The sequence below is a fragment of the Cynoglossus semilaevis genome, chromosome 1, assembly GCF_000523025.1.
Source record: "Cynoglossus semilaevis isolate Cse_v1.0 chromosome 1, Cse_v1.0, whole genome shotgun sequence".
In the NCBI taxonomy this organism is placed as follows: Eukaryota; Metazoa; Chordata; class Actinopteri; order Pleuronectiformes; family Cynoglossidae; genus Cynoglossus; species Cynoglossus semilaevis.
Window position 1 is genome coordinate 22,801,973 of NC_024307.1, and position 19,507 is coordinate 22,821,479.

The following is a 19,507-nucleotide window of genomic DNA, read 5'->3' on the forward strand; positions in this document are numbered from 1 at the left end:
GTCTTTGTTTTTTTGGGGGTTTTTTTGTCTGCCCCCCCCCCCCCCCCCCTTTTTTTTTGTGGCTGGGCTCATTTCAAGTCTCTACGTCTCATTGTCTGATGCCGTTCTCATTTTATCTTCCTTCTCTCAGCGTACATCCTTTACTCTCTCCTCCTCAGCTTTCTGATTTAGTCCCAAAGGCCTGAGGCTCCCAGCAGTGGATTATCACACATCTGAGGAACCCTGCAACCTCAGTCCTGTTGGTCCAATTAGTTATCAGCTTGAGCATCAGTCAGTGTCTTAAAGTCTTTATACAGATCATGGTCTCAGTTCAACAGATAGGAATATGATGCACATATACATATATAAACAGTTTTTTTTTAATGTGTCGACAATTTCATTACACTCTTCTGCGCGTTACCAAGTATAGCCTATGGGTTTAGATGCTGCCTGTAATTTATTTGAGGAGGGTCCAACCCCCCTAATTGTTCCAGTTCCTTTCTTGGAACACAAGCCTCCAATTTGATCAGAGTCCAATTTTAGCAATTGCTCAGATGTCCATGGGAGAACAGAGGAATCTTGAGCAGGGGGAAGGAGCCCGCAGAGACTTCAAGATGTCTGCAGATCAAAAAAGAGGAGATGGAAGCAGTGTGTTAGACTTGTTAGACAAGAAGAAGTGAGAAATGACAAGTATTCAATTCATATGCAGAATAAGGTGGAGGTGAAGTCTCGAATTTTAACTGTTTCACGCATATCAACCTGAAATATTGATACTTCAAGAGAGGCAGGAATACTCCATATTCTAGTAAATATAGTAAAAACAAATCTTATTCCTTCAGAAAATATGTCTGTGAAAATATATTCACAGACAAACATTGTATTGTTTTCTTGTGTTGGTATTTGGATAATGTATATTGGACAGACAAGACTTGATCCCAATTTTGGTAAATGTAATGTATTTGCTTGCTACATGGCACCTCTTGTGGACAGCATTGTAGTAAACATGCAAATGTATACAAGTTTAGCCATATCCCTGTGTCCCCTACAATGTTTAAATATTTTAAAATGTTATAATTTGTAATTCTTTTAAGGAACTCATCCGGGCACCACGACCCAACGCCTCCCTCCACCCTGACGCTGCTGTTAAGCCATACACTTTAAAACATGACACTTTTACATAATTCCATGTACATATCCAAAAACGTCCTTCATCGCAATGTGAACAAATACGCCTGATAAATACCATTAACTCCAATGTCATACATCGTCTGCATCATTAAAATCATTAGTTATATTCAAACATTTTTAGCTCCTTGTCATATTTAATTATTAATATATTTTTTTTAAGAAAATATAATTTTCCCATTAACCTGCAACCATGCGCCTGATATCCATACAAGTCTACTGTTCCATTTGATTAATTAGACACTTACCAGAGTGGTCAGCAGCAGCCTTTTGTGTGTGTACCTAGCCAAACCACAGACCCATGTAATTGTTCTTCTCGCAGCCTGTGCAGTTTAATGAGTAGTGGCAATCCTGCACAGTTGTTGAAATTGTAATGAGTCTGCAGGTCACAAGCTGGCCCCTGATAAAGAGTGTGGTCAAGGTCCAGTGAGGGAATGACTTCACCAGATGCCGTTTCTCAGCGGCGACCGGTGTCTTGAACTCTCAGCATGGGGATAATGGGGGTCTATTTAGATGAATGGAGTTAACCATTTAGAGTTTGAGACGATGGGAATTATCCCCTCTACTCAACTTACACTTTATGATAGTATCTTTTCTACCAGGCCATTATGTTTGTCACGCCATTATGTTTGTCTCTTTTGAGACTCTTTCCATCCATCCATCCCGCCAGCCATCCATCCATCCATGCAGCCATCTAGCCATCTATGCATCCATCCATCCCTCCATCCATCCATCCCTCCATCCATCCATCCCGCCAGCCATCCATCCATCCAAGTTCTCTCGAATATTAAGTGATGAATTCTTTATTGTGGCACTTTGGCCCAGAGACAATATCACTGTCATTGTTCAAATCTCAGTTAGGGCGGTTGGTACCTTCCAGTGGACTCACCACCCGCAGGAAGGTTCAGGAGGGTTGGTACGGTGCAGTGTGATTTGGGAGGTGGTCGTGGGGGCAGCAGTCTCCACAACCGCCAACCGGTAATGTGGATGCATATGAAAATGGATGGATGGATGGATGGATGGAATTCTTTATTTGGGTGGTCTGTTTCTAGCGATGTAAAGCACCCCTCAGGGGTGAGGAAGGGTTAATGCACTCTGTGCTGATGTAGCTGTAAACCAGTCTTTGCTTTAAAGATGAATGAACGCATTCTTCCTTCCGAGCCTGAAAGTATGTACCCCCCCGCGCTCCCCAGAATCTCCTTCTTCCTTCAATGGTTTCTTCCTCTGCCTTTCCCTCAATAGCTGATTGATGGTACTTCATTGACAGTACTCAGTACATGGAAATATCTGTGGGACAAATGGTGGTTGTCAGTCTGGACTCCATGGTCTGCCGGTCCATGAGGCAGACTCTCAATGGGGGCTCTTGTATCTCTTGTATGGAGTCACCCTGGGGTCCTGACCACCCTGTTGACTTTTCCTCCAATAAAAGACATTAGCTTCATTGCCCGCAGCTTACAAACAAGAAAAAAAACCCACAGTGGCTGATTATGTGTCTGCGGTATAACAAGATAACCACAATAGGCCAACACTTCCTGGATCGCAGTTGGGTTAGGTCACCCAAGTTCATCACAAACTTTAAAAAAAAAAAAGTCCTCAGACCTTATTAGCATTAGCATGGCAGAGTTTATGAATCTTCTTTGACTCTTATTAAGCATTGTGATTTATTTGTGTGGCAGTACAAGTGGCTGGCATGGCATTGCATACAAAATATAATTTTTTCCCTCAACGCTTTTCTTGTGTTTTCACTCGCTGCCAATTGCGGCTGTTATTCTAACAAGCGGTGGCTACGAGCTGCCAACTGCTCTCGATGCACTGCTCTGTACATTTTAGGCGACAGAGGAATCTGGACTCAGTGCTGCTCAGCAGTTTTATCAATGTGGCGAAATACACTACACCGCTGCCAAATAAACGCTTTCCCTCTCTCTATTTCTCAACCTCCTGCCAGTAGTGATTTATGGCTGAATACATCCTTGCCCTGTTCACTTAATCCCAAAAGAAAAATCATTTTCCAATCGAGCAGAACTTAGGCTTTGAAGAGTGGCTCAACATGTGCACATGGAGGCAAACGTTCTATTGGCACTGGCATCTGGTTGAGTGATGCATACCTCACTCTCATAGGCTTGATGGGCTGCTGTGGTCCATCAGCCAGTCTGTGCGCAGGGCTGATTAAGATGAATTGTCTTCTTCTCCTTACTGAGGGTGCAGTTTGACATGTGCCACACTCAGAAAGCAATAATTATGGATTTTTATTCTCAACAGGACACGCTTGTAGGCTGAATGCTTTTTTGTGTCTTGTGTTTACACGTGAATTGAAATAGTGAGGTTGTAACCTGTTGCTGATTTGGCTCAGCGAACTCAGCTGTTGCACCCATTGTACTTGTGCTGCTCATTTAGCAACAAGCGTAACGTATGTTTCAAAAAATAGTCTCAGGTGAATGTGATAAAACATCACGTATCAAGACTCTCAGTGTAAGAAACTAAGTTTTGTAACTTAGACTTTAAGTCAAGGAGGGACAAAGGGTCAAAGGGGGAGAAAAGTAATAGCCTGGTGGACGGTAGGTCTGAACCCAGTGTCAAAAGACCAGAGCTTTAACGTTGCCTTTCTGTCTGCGTAGAGAGCGTGTCAAGCTTTGCACCAGCATCTCATTAGTAGAGTGACAGCTGTGCAGAGGCGGACAGCCTGTTTTCAGAGGCACTGGCTGAGTCATAGAAAGCCAAAGACCAATCAGGGAATATCTGCTGCATGTCAGGGAGCCTCACGCTGCAGCTCGGTTACATATTCAATAAGAATATCGAAGTTTTCATTAGCAAAGAATTATTATTTTTTTTATACTTTTGCACTGAACTTAGATACTAGGTATCTAAGTTCGGTAGATACTGTTTTTCAAGAATAAGAATATCGAAGTTTTCATTAGCAGAGAATTTTTCTTTTTATATATACTTTTATTTGCCTGCACTGAGCTTTTCTTTTCATTCATGTGTTTTCCCGGTAGATACTGTTTTTCAAATGCTGGAATACCATAGTCCTACCATAGTGCAGTCACTGAGCTCTGTTGCTGAAGGTCAAGTACAGTAAGACTTTACTTATTTGTGTTTTGGAAAATCTAGAACCCTTAAAGTCCTTCTACACATCTATCTAAACCATGTGTCAAACTCAAGGCCCGCGGGCCAAATGTGGCCCACCAAGTCATTTTGTGTGGCCCGTCAGAGCTTAACAACTCTTAGATTGCCACATAATAAAGTCCATGGTGTCGAGTTTCTTCACCTGATTAAAAAAAAGGTTATTACACAGAGCAATGTACAGTATTATTACCTTGAATATATAATAATCAGTTGCATAAACATGTATTAATAGGTTATGGAGTAGTTATAGCTATAAAGTCTTACAGTTACAACCACCCATTCAAGTAGAACCCTGTTGCTGATGTGGCCCCTCAGTGAAAATGAATTTGACATCCATGATCTGTAGTGTTCCATATTCATGAAGTTTTTTTTTTTTGAGACCTGGTTCAAATATTGCCCTGCTTTTATCTTAACAAGATCCTTGAAAGAATTAAAGACTCACTGAAGCTGTAAGTTATAGTATGGTGGCCTTAGAATGATTTCAGAACGAGATAAGATATAAATAAGTATATATGTATCTACATATATATGCATATATGTATGTATATATGTGAATATCAATTTATTCATATAATATGTATATATGTGAATATCAATTTATTAATATAAATATGTATTTATATATGTGTGCGTATATGTATATCTGTATGTATTTATGTATTACTATGTATGCAGATGATAACATAAAAATATGAGCTGTTTTAGGGAGGCAGCTATCTTAACTACTGGATATTTACAAGGTGTCTTCCGTATTAGCTGATGCCACGAGGCTTCCAAGATAGCTGGATGTTCAAGTTGCCTAGGGTTTGACTGAGGATGAGCAGTAAAACTTGAATAATATAATATGCTGATAGGGAATTTATGCTTAATACTTATGTCTGGTATTAAGATATATCAGTGCTGGCCACTTTGCTCAGAGTTTGCCACTTGACTTCCTCTGAGCGGCCACCTTCAACACTACCTGCTTTTGGCAGCCGCCTCTGGGCAGTACCCATTGGCCAATCAACTCCCCTCCGCCTCGGGGCAGGCATTGGTTTCTCAATTGCTCAGTTACCTCGAACTGCAAGCCCATCTGTCAATCACATGTCTGGGGCTCTCCGTGCTGCCTGACCCACTGCCTCTCTTGCCATAGCAACACTATTCCCAGCAGACCCTGCTGTCAAGAGCAGGAATTCTGAGATATCTAAAAGGCAAGAGTCTCTGATCCAGCGTGCACACATGAGGTTTTGTGGCCCCCGACTAAGATGTGTGAGTGACATGAATAATGCATACCCGCATTTATTCATTTATTTGCGAAATCCTATACTTGGTGCAGAAAAAGGCATGCTCTATTAAAAGTCATTTTCTGTAGGACTGCCTTTGGAAAACAGTGTTTTAACCACATTTACTGAAACCGGTAGAGAAAAACAAAGGCAAAAAACAAAATACATACTGTATTAAAAGAAAATTACAAAAATGATCAATCACTGTTGCTCAGTGTGAAGGAACTTAAGGCACTTTGCCGCCTTTTTAATTTGAAAAATAGAAGACCATGCCTTTTGTTTGTTGAAAATGGGACTTCTATGTAGGAATGTATTGTAAGTATGGGAAGTAGTGAAGATACTAAAAAGTACTGTACCTGAAAAATATTCTTTTGTAACAATTTAAAGTAAGCGATCATCTTTTTTTTCACTTATTATTTTATTCCCAAATATTCAAAATTTTTATTCTTTTGTAACAATTTAAAGTAAGCAATCATCTTTACTTCTTTTTTTATTCCCAAATATTCAAAATTTAAGGGAAGTATTTACAATTGTTTGTCTTTTATGTCCTTATTTTGCTTTTCCCTATTTACAATTGTTTGTCTTTTATGTCCGTATTTTATTCTTTAAAATATCAGACTAAATGTATGTTGATTTCTCTTGTCTTGTAGGTGATCTTGATCTTGACCAAGTACTACCACGCTGACTCTACCAAGGTGCTGGAGAGCTCACTGTGGAGGTAAGCCAAACCTTTAGATGTGCCTCTTTCCAGTACTTTCTTTAGCCAGGCGCTGTCTTTTTAAGCAGTTTGGTCAGCGCACAGCTGGGTTTCCCAGTGCTTCTTGAAGGAGACACGGACGATAACACACTGCTAGGACGGGCGAAACATCAGCAGGCAGCTATTTATTACGCGGAGAGCTGGAGGGTGGTGGCTGTGAGGCCAGAGTGTGCATCTGTTTGGACAGATAGAGTATCAGCGTGATGCAGGGCAGGGCAGTGGCCACTGCAGTGCCACAGAATGGGGTCAAGAATCCCTGGCAAGAGTTTTTCCTCCTTAGCAGATCTGCTCATTGCCAAAAAACATTTCACAGTTAATATTCAACAGGAGCATTAGCGTCAATTTGCAACAAGTACAGTTTAATTTTGCACTTAGACTTTGAACTAAACTAATTTTGTCTTTGTACTTACCGTCCGCTCTTGTTGTTACCAGTGCTAAAATGCTAATCTCAACATCTGTTTATTGAAAAACTGGGATCAGGCTAATTTATTTTTTCATATTTTGATGCATTTGAATAACAGCGTAGGCTAAAATTATGAGTAGAGGAAACATTCCCACAGAGCAGGACATGTCTACGGTGGTTACTCAATTTATGCCATTCACCTCGCTGAAGACTCTGTGACTTCAAAAGCCTTTGTGTCTCATTAGCACCGACTGCCTGTCTCCCTGGAGGAGAGAAATGAATAATGTACATATTTTTATCCTGCGCTGTTGATGTTTTAATTGTTGCAGTCTATGAATAATGCTCCAGATTCACAACCAGCCACGGTAATTGAGAAAGGGACTGAGAGGGAAGGGAAAAAAAAGGAAAAAGAAAATGGTTGAAGTTTATGAACTGTGTCTGAAGTGTCAAAGAAAAGTAAACGGTTGACTGGTTGTGTGTTGGTATTACGGTGCAAGACGCAGAAATTAGCATGTAATCATCATCTGGGGCTGAAAAGGTCGATAAGAAACTGCGAGACTGCAGGTATTGTGCACAATTTTTATGGCTGACGTTTCCTTGACATAGTGTTCAGACTCGCTGTGTCTGCTGGCCCGTAGGTTTTAAGTCTCCCGGCTTCAGGATCAAAGGAGGACGGTGGGGGAAGATGAATGGGTTTGCCATCTTGACCTGTCAGGTGGCGTAGATCAAGAGGCCAAGTTTCACCTAGGGGAGAAGTTCACTGCACAAAGACGAGAGAGTAGAATCAAGTGCAGCTCGCCAACTAAACTGAGAGGCGTTTAGATCACCACTGGTCCACAGAGACCTGTCTGGTATCTGGGGATGGGTATCAATCAAAAGATTTGATACCGGTACCAGTACCGATACATTCATTTCAATACTTGTTCCTAATGATACTTTTTTTTGTCAATACTAATTTATAATACCAATTCTAACAAAAAGGAATTAACATTACCAATAATACCAATTCTAACAAAAAGAAAATAACATTACCAGTCGCGGGGGCAGCAGTCTCCATGACCACCACCCAAATCACACTGCACCGTACCAACCCCCCTGAACCTTCCTGCAGGTGGTGAGTCCACTGGAAGGTACCAACCACCCTAACAGGGATTCAAACCACAAGGTGAACCCTGAGGTTCCACACCAACAACAGAGACATTGCCTCTGGGCCAAAGCACCACATATAAACAACATTCACTGACATATGGGTTGTAGGGAACCGTGCTTCAGCTCGCTAACCACTTTAGAGCCCAACACAGATACACGTGAATTCCGTCTGTGGGCGTAACCACAAACATTACCACGTATGTATTTTTTAATGCATGCTGCAATCACGTATAACGTCACAGCCAATCGTCAACAGCATGATCAGATCTTGATCATGTGATTAACGTCTGGGTACTGGAACTTGGCACCAGAACAGAATACATTTTTTAATACTACCAAAGCCTGTCAGTCGGTGCCATAATAGAACCGCAGTCCGTTCACTAGCCCTACGTACTTCTGAGGATATGTGAACCGCAGTCCGTTCACTAGCCCTACGGGTATCACAAAGTACTTGTGAGGATATGCCCCTCCTGAACACCTATAGCTACACTGATGTCTTTAACCTGAATAAAATAATTAATGCCATCTATTCGACCATTGCTGTTGGCATGCAGTTAGCAAATGGCCCATGTTGTAGGTAGGACACTTTGTAACAGCCCACTTCCTTCAGGAATGTCAGTCAGTAAGCCATGCCATGTGTTTCCAAAAATCTAAAAAGGCCACGTGTTCAGAGCCCACCACGGTCTGTTCGTGCTGCAGTTTCCAGCTTGTACCTTTTAATCGAAACCCTAACCACAGTTCATGCTCTGTCTGAGTTTCCCAGTGTGCTGCGGAGTTTTGTCTGTGCTTGGGCCGTGGCGTCAGAGCTAGCTGTTTTGTAATCGCTGCTTGATGATGCAGCACGTCTGCCCTTCAGTGTGTTATGTCTGACCCAAGGTCCCGTGTGATAACCCAGCTAATAAAGAGAACCAAACAACCCTTTCCATTCACTCCTTCTGTCTAGACCCGATTTCGGGAGAAGAGAAATGGGAGGCAACCTGCGGCGAGCCCCCCGGGCAACAAAAGATGTGCAATATACATATTCAAACATAAATAAGAGATATTCTGCCGTGAGAAAGATGTCAGGGATTGAGTCATGTGAGGTGAGGTAAACTGCCTGTTGGCAACAGATCATGTTTTGTTTATTAGTCTCCAAAAGCCATGATGACGATACTGCGATGAAAACTGGAAGTGTAAACATGGAAGTGTGTAAACACATATTTTACGTTAGAAAAACCATACAAAAAGTTTTATCTAATTTATTGTATTCGTCTTCTAGCTTCAGTTTACTCACAATTTACTTACCAAGTTTGAAACCTCGGCCTGTTTAATTGAACACAATACTGTAATACTAGCAGGAATTGAAGAAAGACACACACCAATTATCACTTAATTACACTGGGTCTCTCTCTTTTTTCCTGTTTTTAAAACCATTTGCTGCCACCTAGTGGAGGCAGATTACCTTGTTGTGCCTGGTACTGCTGTCAAACCTGATATTCTCTCTTATTTATAAACACAGAATAAAATTGGAGAAACCGTTCTCGTAGATTAGCTGAAGATGTGAGGATTTGGTACTGGATCAGCAAACAGCATAATGACTCCAAACGGACAGAACTTCTTTAAGCCCTAGAAATACTAAATAAACTTTATTGATCCCACGCTCCGACTGCAGGAGCAGATTTGGGACTCTCACGAAAGAGAGTTACAAGTTAAGTTACACAGGTTTTACACAAAGGAGCAGATTTGGGACTCTCACGAAAGTTACACAGGTTTTACACATTTGGTCGTTTGTTGATTCTTTTTTGGAAGGCATTATTATCCATTTACACACAAGTGTATCTAGTGATTGAATTTGATTGAAAAAACAAACGAAAAACCTCCGATAAGCCGATAAGCCGAGGCCAGTTGGTATGTACTGTACAGTTGCTTAACCCATATGTGGTCAATTTGCTGCTGCAGTAATCTCACTCACATAAACAGGATGCTGCTGTTGGAGTCGGGGGATGTTTATAATTCCTGCCATCTTCAGAGCTCTCTTAAAGACGCACAGGAGGCTGGTTACCATCACACTGGGTTTCTTTTTCACTTCTGCCCTGTAGTCATGAAGGTCATGTGTCAGAGTAGGATTGTCTGTACGACAGTAAAACTTCCCAGCACGTGTACAAACACAGCAGTCGTGCAAATGCATGAACGTACCATTTTTGTCTCTCTGTTGCATTTCTGTGTGTATGTAAGTTTCTGTTCTGGATATTTGTTTCTATTGCAGTTATTTTTGCATATTTGTGTCAGTGGGGTAAGAATGTATTTGTATGTCATCATCAATAGTCGATTACGAAAACCTCGCAGGGTCTCTTTATGTTGAACAGAAGGGGGCATCGCACTTCAGACAGACATGTCAACCCAGATAGATTTGCAGCTCCTCATTCCCTCTAATCTTTTCTGCGTCTCAGTTTTTCTTCTCTTGTATGCATTTTTTTTTTTACATTTTCTCTCTTGAAAAAAATAGAGCGATCAGCGATATGATGAGGGATCACAGAGGTTTTTAAACCTTTGATGATTCTCATGGAAATGTAAGTGGAAATATGATGTAGATATGAGAATATATATGACACACTTTCAAAGCAGATCAATAACAGACAGAAAAACACGCATCTTAGAGCAAGTGTTTAAGTTTTCAAAGTCTGAAGGACATTAACAAACGAGGGCAAACAAAAGTCTCAAAAAATCTAAAGCAATCAAATGATGCATTTTCACAAAAATGAACTGCAGTCCCCTGAAGACTACTTGAAGTAAAAAAAATAAAATAAAAAAAAACGCAAGAAAAACAATCAAAAACAAATCAGATATACCTTGGAAAATTTAAATAAAAAAATATCCAATTTATTTACCGTCTATACCACAGAGACAGTCAGAACATTTAAATACTCCTCCACTAGGTAGCAGCAGATGGTTATTAAAAAAAAAAAAAAAAAAAGTGAGAGAGACTCAGAGCAGTTGAAGATCTTCATGCACGTCTTTCTTGAATCCCTGCAGGTGTATCGTTGTTGTGTTCAACTAAACAGGCTTCAGGTTTAATCAATAGATAGAGCTTTATTAACCCCTCGGGAGTTCCCTTCAGGAAAAGTAAGGCTCGATATTTGAAGATTATTACATTTCTTATATACGTAAACACTTTGAGAGTACAAGAAAACAAACGAACAAACAAACAGGAAAGCCAACCCAGTGTAACTCTCATGTATTTATTCAACATGAAAATCCACCGTGACTCACTCTGCTCTCCAGAGGCCTTCTGTGTTCATACAGCACGGTGAAGAGATGTTTAGATTCTCATCCCTCATGCGGTAACATAAGGGAGGTGAACTGCTTTAGATTCACTCTGCAGCTTGACACAGCTGGAGCCATGAAGAAGGCTCCTCAGAGACAATATATTTGCCTCAGTCATTACCCAACGCGCAGCTAAATCAACCAAACATTATGATGCTGTTTTTATACAGCTGGTATCGGGTCAACTTGGTCACACTTACTCTTATATAACTACAAGTTAATATTACTATAAATACACATGGACAACAAGCGGCAGCTACTGTGAACGGTAAAATATGGACGACAACTGGAAAGCAGGCTGCCACAGTTCCGCTGACGGTGACTCCTAGAGAGCCGTTCCGGCTGTCAATCACACGTCAGATAAGATGGTGTTTATGCTAGAACTGGATCAGCAGCTTATTTTGCTTTTAGTATTTGGATGTGTCAGTTTAACAGAGACAGGAAAGTTGTTTGCGTTGATTCGCACCTGTAACGATGTTCCGAGCAGTGGCTAACTTCGAGCTTGTTTACGTTGATTTTTTTAAATTTATTATTTCACTACTGACCTTTGTTCATTGCATGTTGGGCATGTCGGGCCTGGGTGTAGCTTAGACTGATTTTCTATCTTAATTTTTTTTAACTGGATGCTCAATTTCTAGTTGTGTGTTGCAAAACTGATAATGTGAATTAACAATTTTAAAAAAATTAGGAAAAATCTTTTTCTGCTAATTCTCTAAATCAGGGGTGTTAAACTATGACGAAGTCACATACCAAACTTAATATTTATTATAATTATTATTAATTAATTAATGTATAATTTCTTTCATGTTGAAACAAATTGTAAACACTGAATCTGGAACAAATAAAGCTTAATATTATAAACACATGAGAAATTAAATTAGAAATACACACATAACACACATCAGTAGTATTTGTTTCTCTTGTTTCTGCCTTTTTAAGTTCCTTTTTAATGTGCTATAACATAGCGTATACACCACTAATACTACAAATCCTCTCACTATATAGTACCTATATACTGGCGGGCCAACTCTAGTACACATTTAGTATTATCTCGCGGGCCAAATATAATTACACCGCGGGCCAGATTTGGGCCCCGGGCCTGAGTTTGACACAACAGTTGGACTTTTCCTTCGTTTATTGATTATTTTAAGTGGTCAAATCGTTGACAAGAGATAACTTTACTACCACTCGCTCCCTCCTCCAAAGCCTCCTTAATCAGTTTGTTTCGGAAGTGGATGAACATGTACATATTATTCCACAGTTACAAATGTGTCGATGATTAACCAGCCCTGGACTCCAGATCGCATTTCCCTTAAATGAAACCAGAAGAACGAGGGAAGCGGCAAAGTAGAAACACATGCTTTCGGGCATAATAAGTACAGCGTGTTTCATTTTCCTCTTCACCTTATCTTCTCCTCACTTCCACTCATTTCTGTCCTAGGGAAGGTTAATTCTGCTTGTTTTCTTGCATTTTTTTTCCACTCTTTTTTTTTTTTTTTTTTTTGCATTTCTGCCTCAGTCCAGATGGTCTGGTGATGGTAATGGGGCGGGGGGGTTGTAAATACTTAATTGAGGCGAGAGCATCATTTCCCCCTTCGTCCCTGCACACCACAACTCTACCACAGCATCGCTTTCCTGGTGCATGCATATTTCACAGGCTGCAGAGAAAAGAGAGAAACAGATATGGTGAAGGAGGTAGAGGCAGCGCCCACCGGAGCTTTTTACTTCCTTCTAAGATAGCAGTAAAAGTATCCACACACTTAGAAAGTCTGGTATAGAAGCAGGCAGCAGGACTCCAGGGTCGGGCTGCAGAGCTGCGGGGGTGGCGCTGCAGAGCATTTTAGAGCAGGATGCAAACAGAGTCAATAAAAATCCGAGGCACAGGTACACAAACAGAACTTTTACCCTCGCTATGGTGAGTTTGGGGAAGTTCTTCGTTATGAGTTCTTTTGATCAGGGTGGGCATGGAACAAAGATGCTTTAAAAACCTAACACAAAATTATGTAGGTTGAATAACAACAGCTGGTGGGGGATAAAAAAAAAACAATTTCAACACTGATTGATTACCCTGTCATTCCTTCTTCCCATGTCATTCCATGTTTTATATTCACTGCTTCTGTAACATCATCCACACCTAACAGGTTTTAAAAACACTCACTTTTTCTAAACTATACTCTTTATCCATCATCCTTTTCTTTTTGCTCTTGTTTCTACCATTCTTCCTGTACTTTTCTTTTCACTTTTTCTTTCTGCTTTTTTCTCTCTCTTCTTTATCCCTTTCTTCCTCATCAGCTTTCTCTTCCTCTACTTGCCCAACAGAACTCTTCAACCTTGACCATGACCTGGATGACTGAGAATCATCATAAACATCTTCCTCTACTTCTTCTTCCTTCCTTTTTTTAAAATAATTTTTTCCCTCTTTTCTCCCTCTAATTTTCCTTCTCCTAATTCTTCCTCGTCTTTTACTTCTTCTCCTCCTGCTACCCTCTTCGTCACGTAGCTGTGTGTTTTACAGCTAGACATCAACTGTCAACAAAGTATTTTAAAATCTCAAATCTCTTCCTTTTCCTCTTCTTGTACACCTTGTTCTTATTGTTCTCCCTCCTCTTTTGTCTTCTCCCGAGCGTTCTCTGAACAGCGTTACGCACTTCTTTACCACACTTTAACACAGCTACTTTTTGCTAAATAATAAATAAATAGTTGGTTCCCTTTCTGTTTCTTCTTTTTTTCTTACTTCTTTGATCTGTCATCGTCGTCTTCTTTTTCTCCTTGAACTGTTGTGACTCAGATGACAGTGAACTCAACCATTTGTACGTGTGACGAAGGTGTCAATTAATATCGGTAGAATTGTAATTTACACACAACATTTACCTTGTAAATATTATATATTTATATTATATTAAATCATATTATATTCATATACCTGCTTATGAACCAATAAAAAAAAAACATTTTCTTTGCCCAAAGGAATAAAACACATAATAATATTAACCTCGTCAAATGTCTGATGGCCAACTCCAGTAAGGAGCCGGAGATGGAAACTTTGTGCACCGTCCAATAGCAGAATCATTTCCAATATTATTGTGACTGGGATATCGTAGAGGAGCAGGGAACTCAGCTTACTGAGTCTGATTGGACCTGAAACCAAGTGGAAAATAAAAGGACCGTGCAGGCATTTGCTAATGGGTAGAGAATATCTCGAACGTCACGTGCAGTTTTAGCAGTGGAGTACAGTGCACAGTATAATAAAGTGTGTAAAAGTCACATGTATTCATTTGTTACCAGTCGCTTATAGTTTTACTCAAACGTTGTTCTTATTTCTAAATAAGACATCAAGGGGTGGTAGCTGAAAAAAGATAATGAAATAAAAGAGGAAGTGAGCCACAAAAAAATAATTTGTCCAAATGATTGACCTTATAGTTTCCTTGTAAACTAATTTTGGCAGAGGTCTGTGAGCTGAAGAAATTGTGCAACACACACACACACTCACTTTCCCCTTTAATTTTCTTTCTTCCAATTTCGTGGCCTCCCAAGAAGCTAATTACATCATCGCCTCAAGGTCAGTCTAATGCCTGGACCAAACTGCAGAACACTGCTTCATATTAGCAACCTGCAGAACATTATGTGGTCCAGTGTTTCCCAACCTTTTTTGAGCCACAGCAAACGGCCAAACTGAATCATGAGTCATGAAGAGTATACATCATGAAATATGCAATATTTGTATATAATATTTCACTATGTATAAAAATATAATATATCTTTTAGTTTTAATTTACTCACAATTTAGTCGGTGTGAAACTTCTCTGTTTGTTTGAACACAACCCTGATACACTGTCAGGAATTGAAGAAAGACACGCTCAAAGATCTTCTTTACCCCAGGTCTCTCTCTCTTTTTTCTTATAGCCCTCTGCTGCAACCTAGTAGAGTATTTAATTGTTCTGCCCCTTCAATGTGACATTGTTGAACACAGACAATTTATTAGCAGTGAATAAATAATCATTTTCAAGAACAATTGGGTATGAGTGAAATTGGGTATTTTCCCTTCATAGTACACCTGCTGATCTCAGTACAGCAGATTACCACCTGATTAATCCACAATTATTAATTTTAATATTTTGACAGCCCTAGTTATTTTGACATCACATAATATTGACATCATAGTAAATGGGAAAATAAAGGCCACACACATTGAACACGATTAAATCTGAAAGCAATGAGTTATTAGTCTCATTAGTAACAGTGGTCAGATGTTTTACCATGGTCCTTTTTCTAATGTAAGGGCTACTACACTGCTAAGTACAGGAAGAAGAATTGACAATATTTAGCAATGTTTTCTCTTCAGTATAGTCACTTTTTTTATTTTCCTATAAGGTTTTTGTGGAAATACTACCTTAAAATGTAATGCCGCTCTAAGGTCACAGAGTGAATATGTGAAAAAGTTTTGGGTCAGGGGAGGGGCGGGATCAGCTGATGGCCTTGGTTAGGACCTACTGTTGAAGCCTATGAATATTTAATTTAGTCTTAATGTTAGGATTATTTAGGGCAAGAATGTAGTTTTAGATTTGGATTATGTGATTTTTACCTTACCTCAGTACTTCTCAAATAGTGGGGCGGAACCCCCCGGGGGTGGCGCAGTGAAGTGCCGGGGGGCATGAGGGGCTTCCGATTGAATATGGCTTGAATGAAGCTTGAATGATAACAAGCCTCCAGTCACTAGGTGGCAGCAACTCATACAGTGGTTTGTACAGATAAAAATATACAGGCTCTTAATAGTATTTCATTTTGCAGGGGGGTGGGGGCCATGAAAACATTTCCGTCCCCAAGGGAGGGGCATTACAGGAAATAATTGAGAACCACTGCTCTACGGTATATCACTGCTGTGTGGTTGAAAGACAGAACAAGTCAAGTGAGGTTAGGTACATATTAGAACACCGTCACACTGCTGCAGCCGAGGGAGGAGAACTGGCTCGTCAACAGAGAACCCTCATGACAGTATGTACATGTATTCATTAGCAGACACAGCACTTCTTATTTTCTTTCTGGCGATATATTAAATAACGCACATTCCGATGGGCCAGGAAAAATGTTCCCCTCAATTAAGTAGGAAATCTGGGGATTGTGGGTAAAGGAAAGCACATGTGAGCATGGCAAAACTTTCCTGGCTTCATCAGCGAAAGTGTTTCACAGAGGAAAATACTCCCATTCGCAAACGTAACCTTCAGGTTTCACAGAGGAAAATACTCCCATTCGAAAACGTAACCTCCAGCGCACCAACACCAGCACAGGCACAGGCACAGCCTACACCGTTCCCTCGTGTATTTGCTTGTACAGGGGGAAACAACAGGACACTGGGACTAATCCTCCTGATGGTACCAGCAGCACGTTCACTCCATAGCCTCTCTGCTGCAAACAAATACACACCATTCTTTGATTTGACATTCAGCCTTATACAGTGCGAGCGTGTGTGTGTGTGTTTGTGTGCATGAGAGAGGTGGCTAGCTTTATTCTAACCAACGCAGTGGAGCTTGGATTGTACATGGACCTGATCTGTCAGCATCTTTACTTGTTGCTGTTTCCCTGACCTGCTTTGAGTTTTTTTTTTTTTTTGAACAATAGAAATATAATAAGAACAAAAGCACTTTAATTAGGTGAACACATTTTGATAGAAAATGTGATTTTTCTTTTCTCAGCATCATTGTAGAGCCTGCCGGTGCAAACTCTCACTGGCTGTTGCTCACAATACAAATGTAGAATTGTAATTCATATAATAGTCATAAAAACAATGAAACTTAGAATCCAAAACTAAACATATTCAAGTCAATCGAGACAATGACGCCATCCTACATCAACATAACTTATCTCTAACCAATGTTTACATGTGAATACAAATGAATAAAATTGACTTTTATTGAAAAAATAATTATTGATTCATATAAATGTGTTTCTAATAGTGTTTACACTCACGACACAGTGTTAAAATACTCAGTAATTTGACTTGTGCTTTAACTCTCCACATCAGTGATTACCCGCCACTGTGCCGTGAGACCTCATCAGGTGTATCTGTGAAAAAGTTGGACTTAATTGGTCTGAATACCTCCATTGCTTTACCTTAAATATTTGTCTTAATTCATCCATACGACAGTGACGGGCAGAATAATTAAATACTTTTCCCCTAGGTGGCAGATGAGGGCTATATAAAGTAAACATGAGAGAGAGAGAGACTCAGAGCTGTTGAAGTAGTTGTTCATGCAGGTCTTTCTTCAATTCCTGCCAGCATACAAGAATTGTGTCCAACTAAACAGGCCCAGGTTTTTATAATGTTCCTTGGTTTATGTCGGAGAACAACTGCAAATTTGCAAAATTTATTTAATTTAGTGCATTTAAATAAATGTAATATATAGAGTACTTAAAGCAGCACCCACTACGAGTACTTGTTTTTATAATATACCTGCATTTTAAATACTATTATATGTGACGATTGTTTATAATAAAATATATAATGTATGTAAAATAAATACGTTTTTACTCGTCGATTTGTAATTCTTCTATGATTCTAAATGAATCAGAATCACAAGCTTAGTTAAGATGTAAATACATACTGTATACAGAGAGAAAGTTCTCCAAGTTTTGCTATTATTCCTAACTTTTTCAATTTAAACTGTGCAATGCCTTAATTGTAGCAATAATTTAACTGCAAACTGCCTCTTTATCCAACTTCAGCCAAGACCACATAACGTGATAATTCCTCACCAGGACTAAAAGGTTGTTTATTCCAGATTAGGCTCCAGTGGCAAACACTGCCTGCACTTTTGAATGAGCAGCCTCTGCGTCTTTCTCGCTCCATCGACAACACCACTCCAGTGGTCACGGAGAGCTCTCCCCCAAGTCTTACTGCTGCTTTATTTATGAGCCCGCTGCTGTGAGAACATTGAGTCTTTTAATAACCTCGCATGGTTAATTACTATAGACCAATGGCCATTATGGTATTAATGATGTTGTTAAGATGACCGCGCTAGGACCATCACATAACATGATGAGGTGATAATGTGAGCCGTGCTACGGTGATGTAAAGTGCGTGTGTGTGTGTGTGTGGGTGTGTGTGTTAATTGTGAAGCGACAGGAGCGTATTTCAGGACATGACAGATTAGTGGGACATATGCCTCTGTCATAATTATCCCGGCAGAGTTGAAAAACTGAGATCCAAAGATAATAAAGCCCATTGACTACAACTTCCACAGCTCTCTGATTAATGTGGAACCTCCTGCTAGTTTTGTCTGATGTGCAAAACCAACATGCTGAGTTATGGCTCGGAGAGGCCTCTTGGCAGAGTGCAGCAATTGTCTGGAGTCTGAGCTGGCCGTCCCGCGACCGCAGTCGTGTAGAAATCGCAGTAAGTCCTGCCGCTGGGTGGGCTGTGTTTTTGATCAGATGCAGGAGTGCGTGTAACACCGTTGTGAACACCGTTGTGAACAACGTCAACGTCTTTTTTGCCGATGGCTGACAGACACGAGCGCGAGGATGTACCGGCTGGTGTTGGCGCTTGCACAGCAAACCAATGTTTAATATGTCTTTGGAGCACACAATTCCAATTCCCACAGTTTTTATTGCTGTCAACAATTTTGCCCTTCCAGTTTAACTCCAACTTTTTCAGAGTAAAGGTTACTATTTTCTGAACTTTCTTTAGTGAAACAAGAGGGTGTAGAGTGGTGCAGTGGTTGGACTGGCACCTGTCACCTGTCGGCTCCAGGCACAAGTCCCCAAATCCCAGGTTAGGTTGCATGAAAAAGGGCGTCCAAAAAAATCTGCCAAATAACTCCCTCTGTGGCGCCCCCTGCTGAATAGACAAGCCAAACCTATTCTTCCATTTCTCCTCCTTCAGAAAAACAAGACAAAAATGGTGTCTTTTGCAGTTTTTTTTCCTTGCTGACTTTCAACAGAATTTTCAAAATATTTCCAGATTTTACATTCAGAATCCTGCTCTGACATAAATTACAGTCATACTGGGAAGCTTTTTATTCTAGTGTTCCGAAAACTCCCACCAACCACCAACAAAGTACTTTTGGGAAAAAGCCATTATTAGGAAATGTCAGCCAAACTGTTGGTGCCAGCGATGGCATTTGGTGAGAATCTGGCGGGACATTGACAACACGACAATCCTGAACTATAAATTTGGCTTGTGAGTGTGTGTGAATCAGGCATGGTTGGGGCCAGAAGGGTGGGGAGGTGAGAGGGTGAACAGAGAACTGATCCATGAAGTAATTTCGGGGGAACAAAGGGACAATGACACGTAGCACATGGGATAAAAAAAAAAAAAAAAAAGCCAGCACCTGAGGACTGATGGGACTT

General features: G+C 40.3%; 1 protein-coding gene and 1 long non-coding RNA gene across 8 annotated transcripts in view; both read left to right on the top strand.

Moving 5' to 3' along the window:
* Positions 1-19,507, top strand: part of sorcs2 (sortilin-related VPS10 domain containing receptor 2) — a 284,595-nt gene that overhangs the window by 87,991 nt on the left and 177,097 nt on the right. For all 7 annotated transcript variants that reach the window (XM_025062521.1, XM_025062513.1, XM_025062528.1 and 4 more), the window contains exon 2: positions 6,200-6,267. In XM_025062521.1, the coding sequence (XP_024918289.1) occupies positions 6,200-6,267 (68 nt within the window). The remainder of the gene's footprint in view (positions 1-6,199; positions 6,268-19,507) is intronic.
* On the top strand, positions 8,273-10,635 carry LOC112488076 (uncharacterized). Its single transcript, XR_003051794.1, has 2 exons — positions 8,273-9,559; positions 9,607-10,635. It is a non-coding gene; the product is annotated as an uncharacterized LOC112488076 (long non-coding RNA).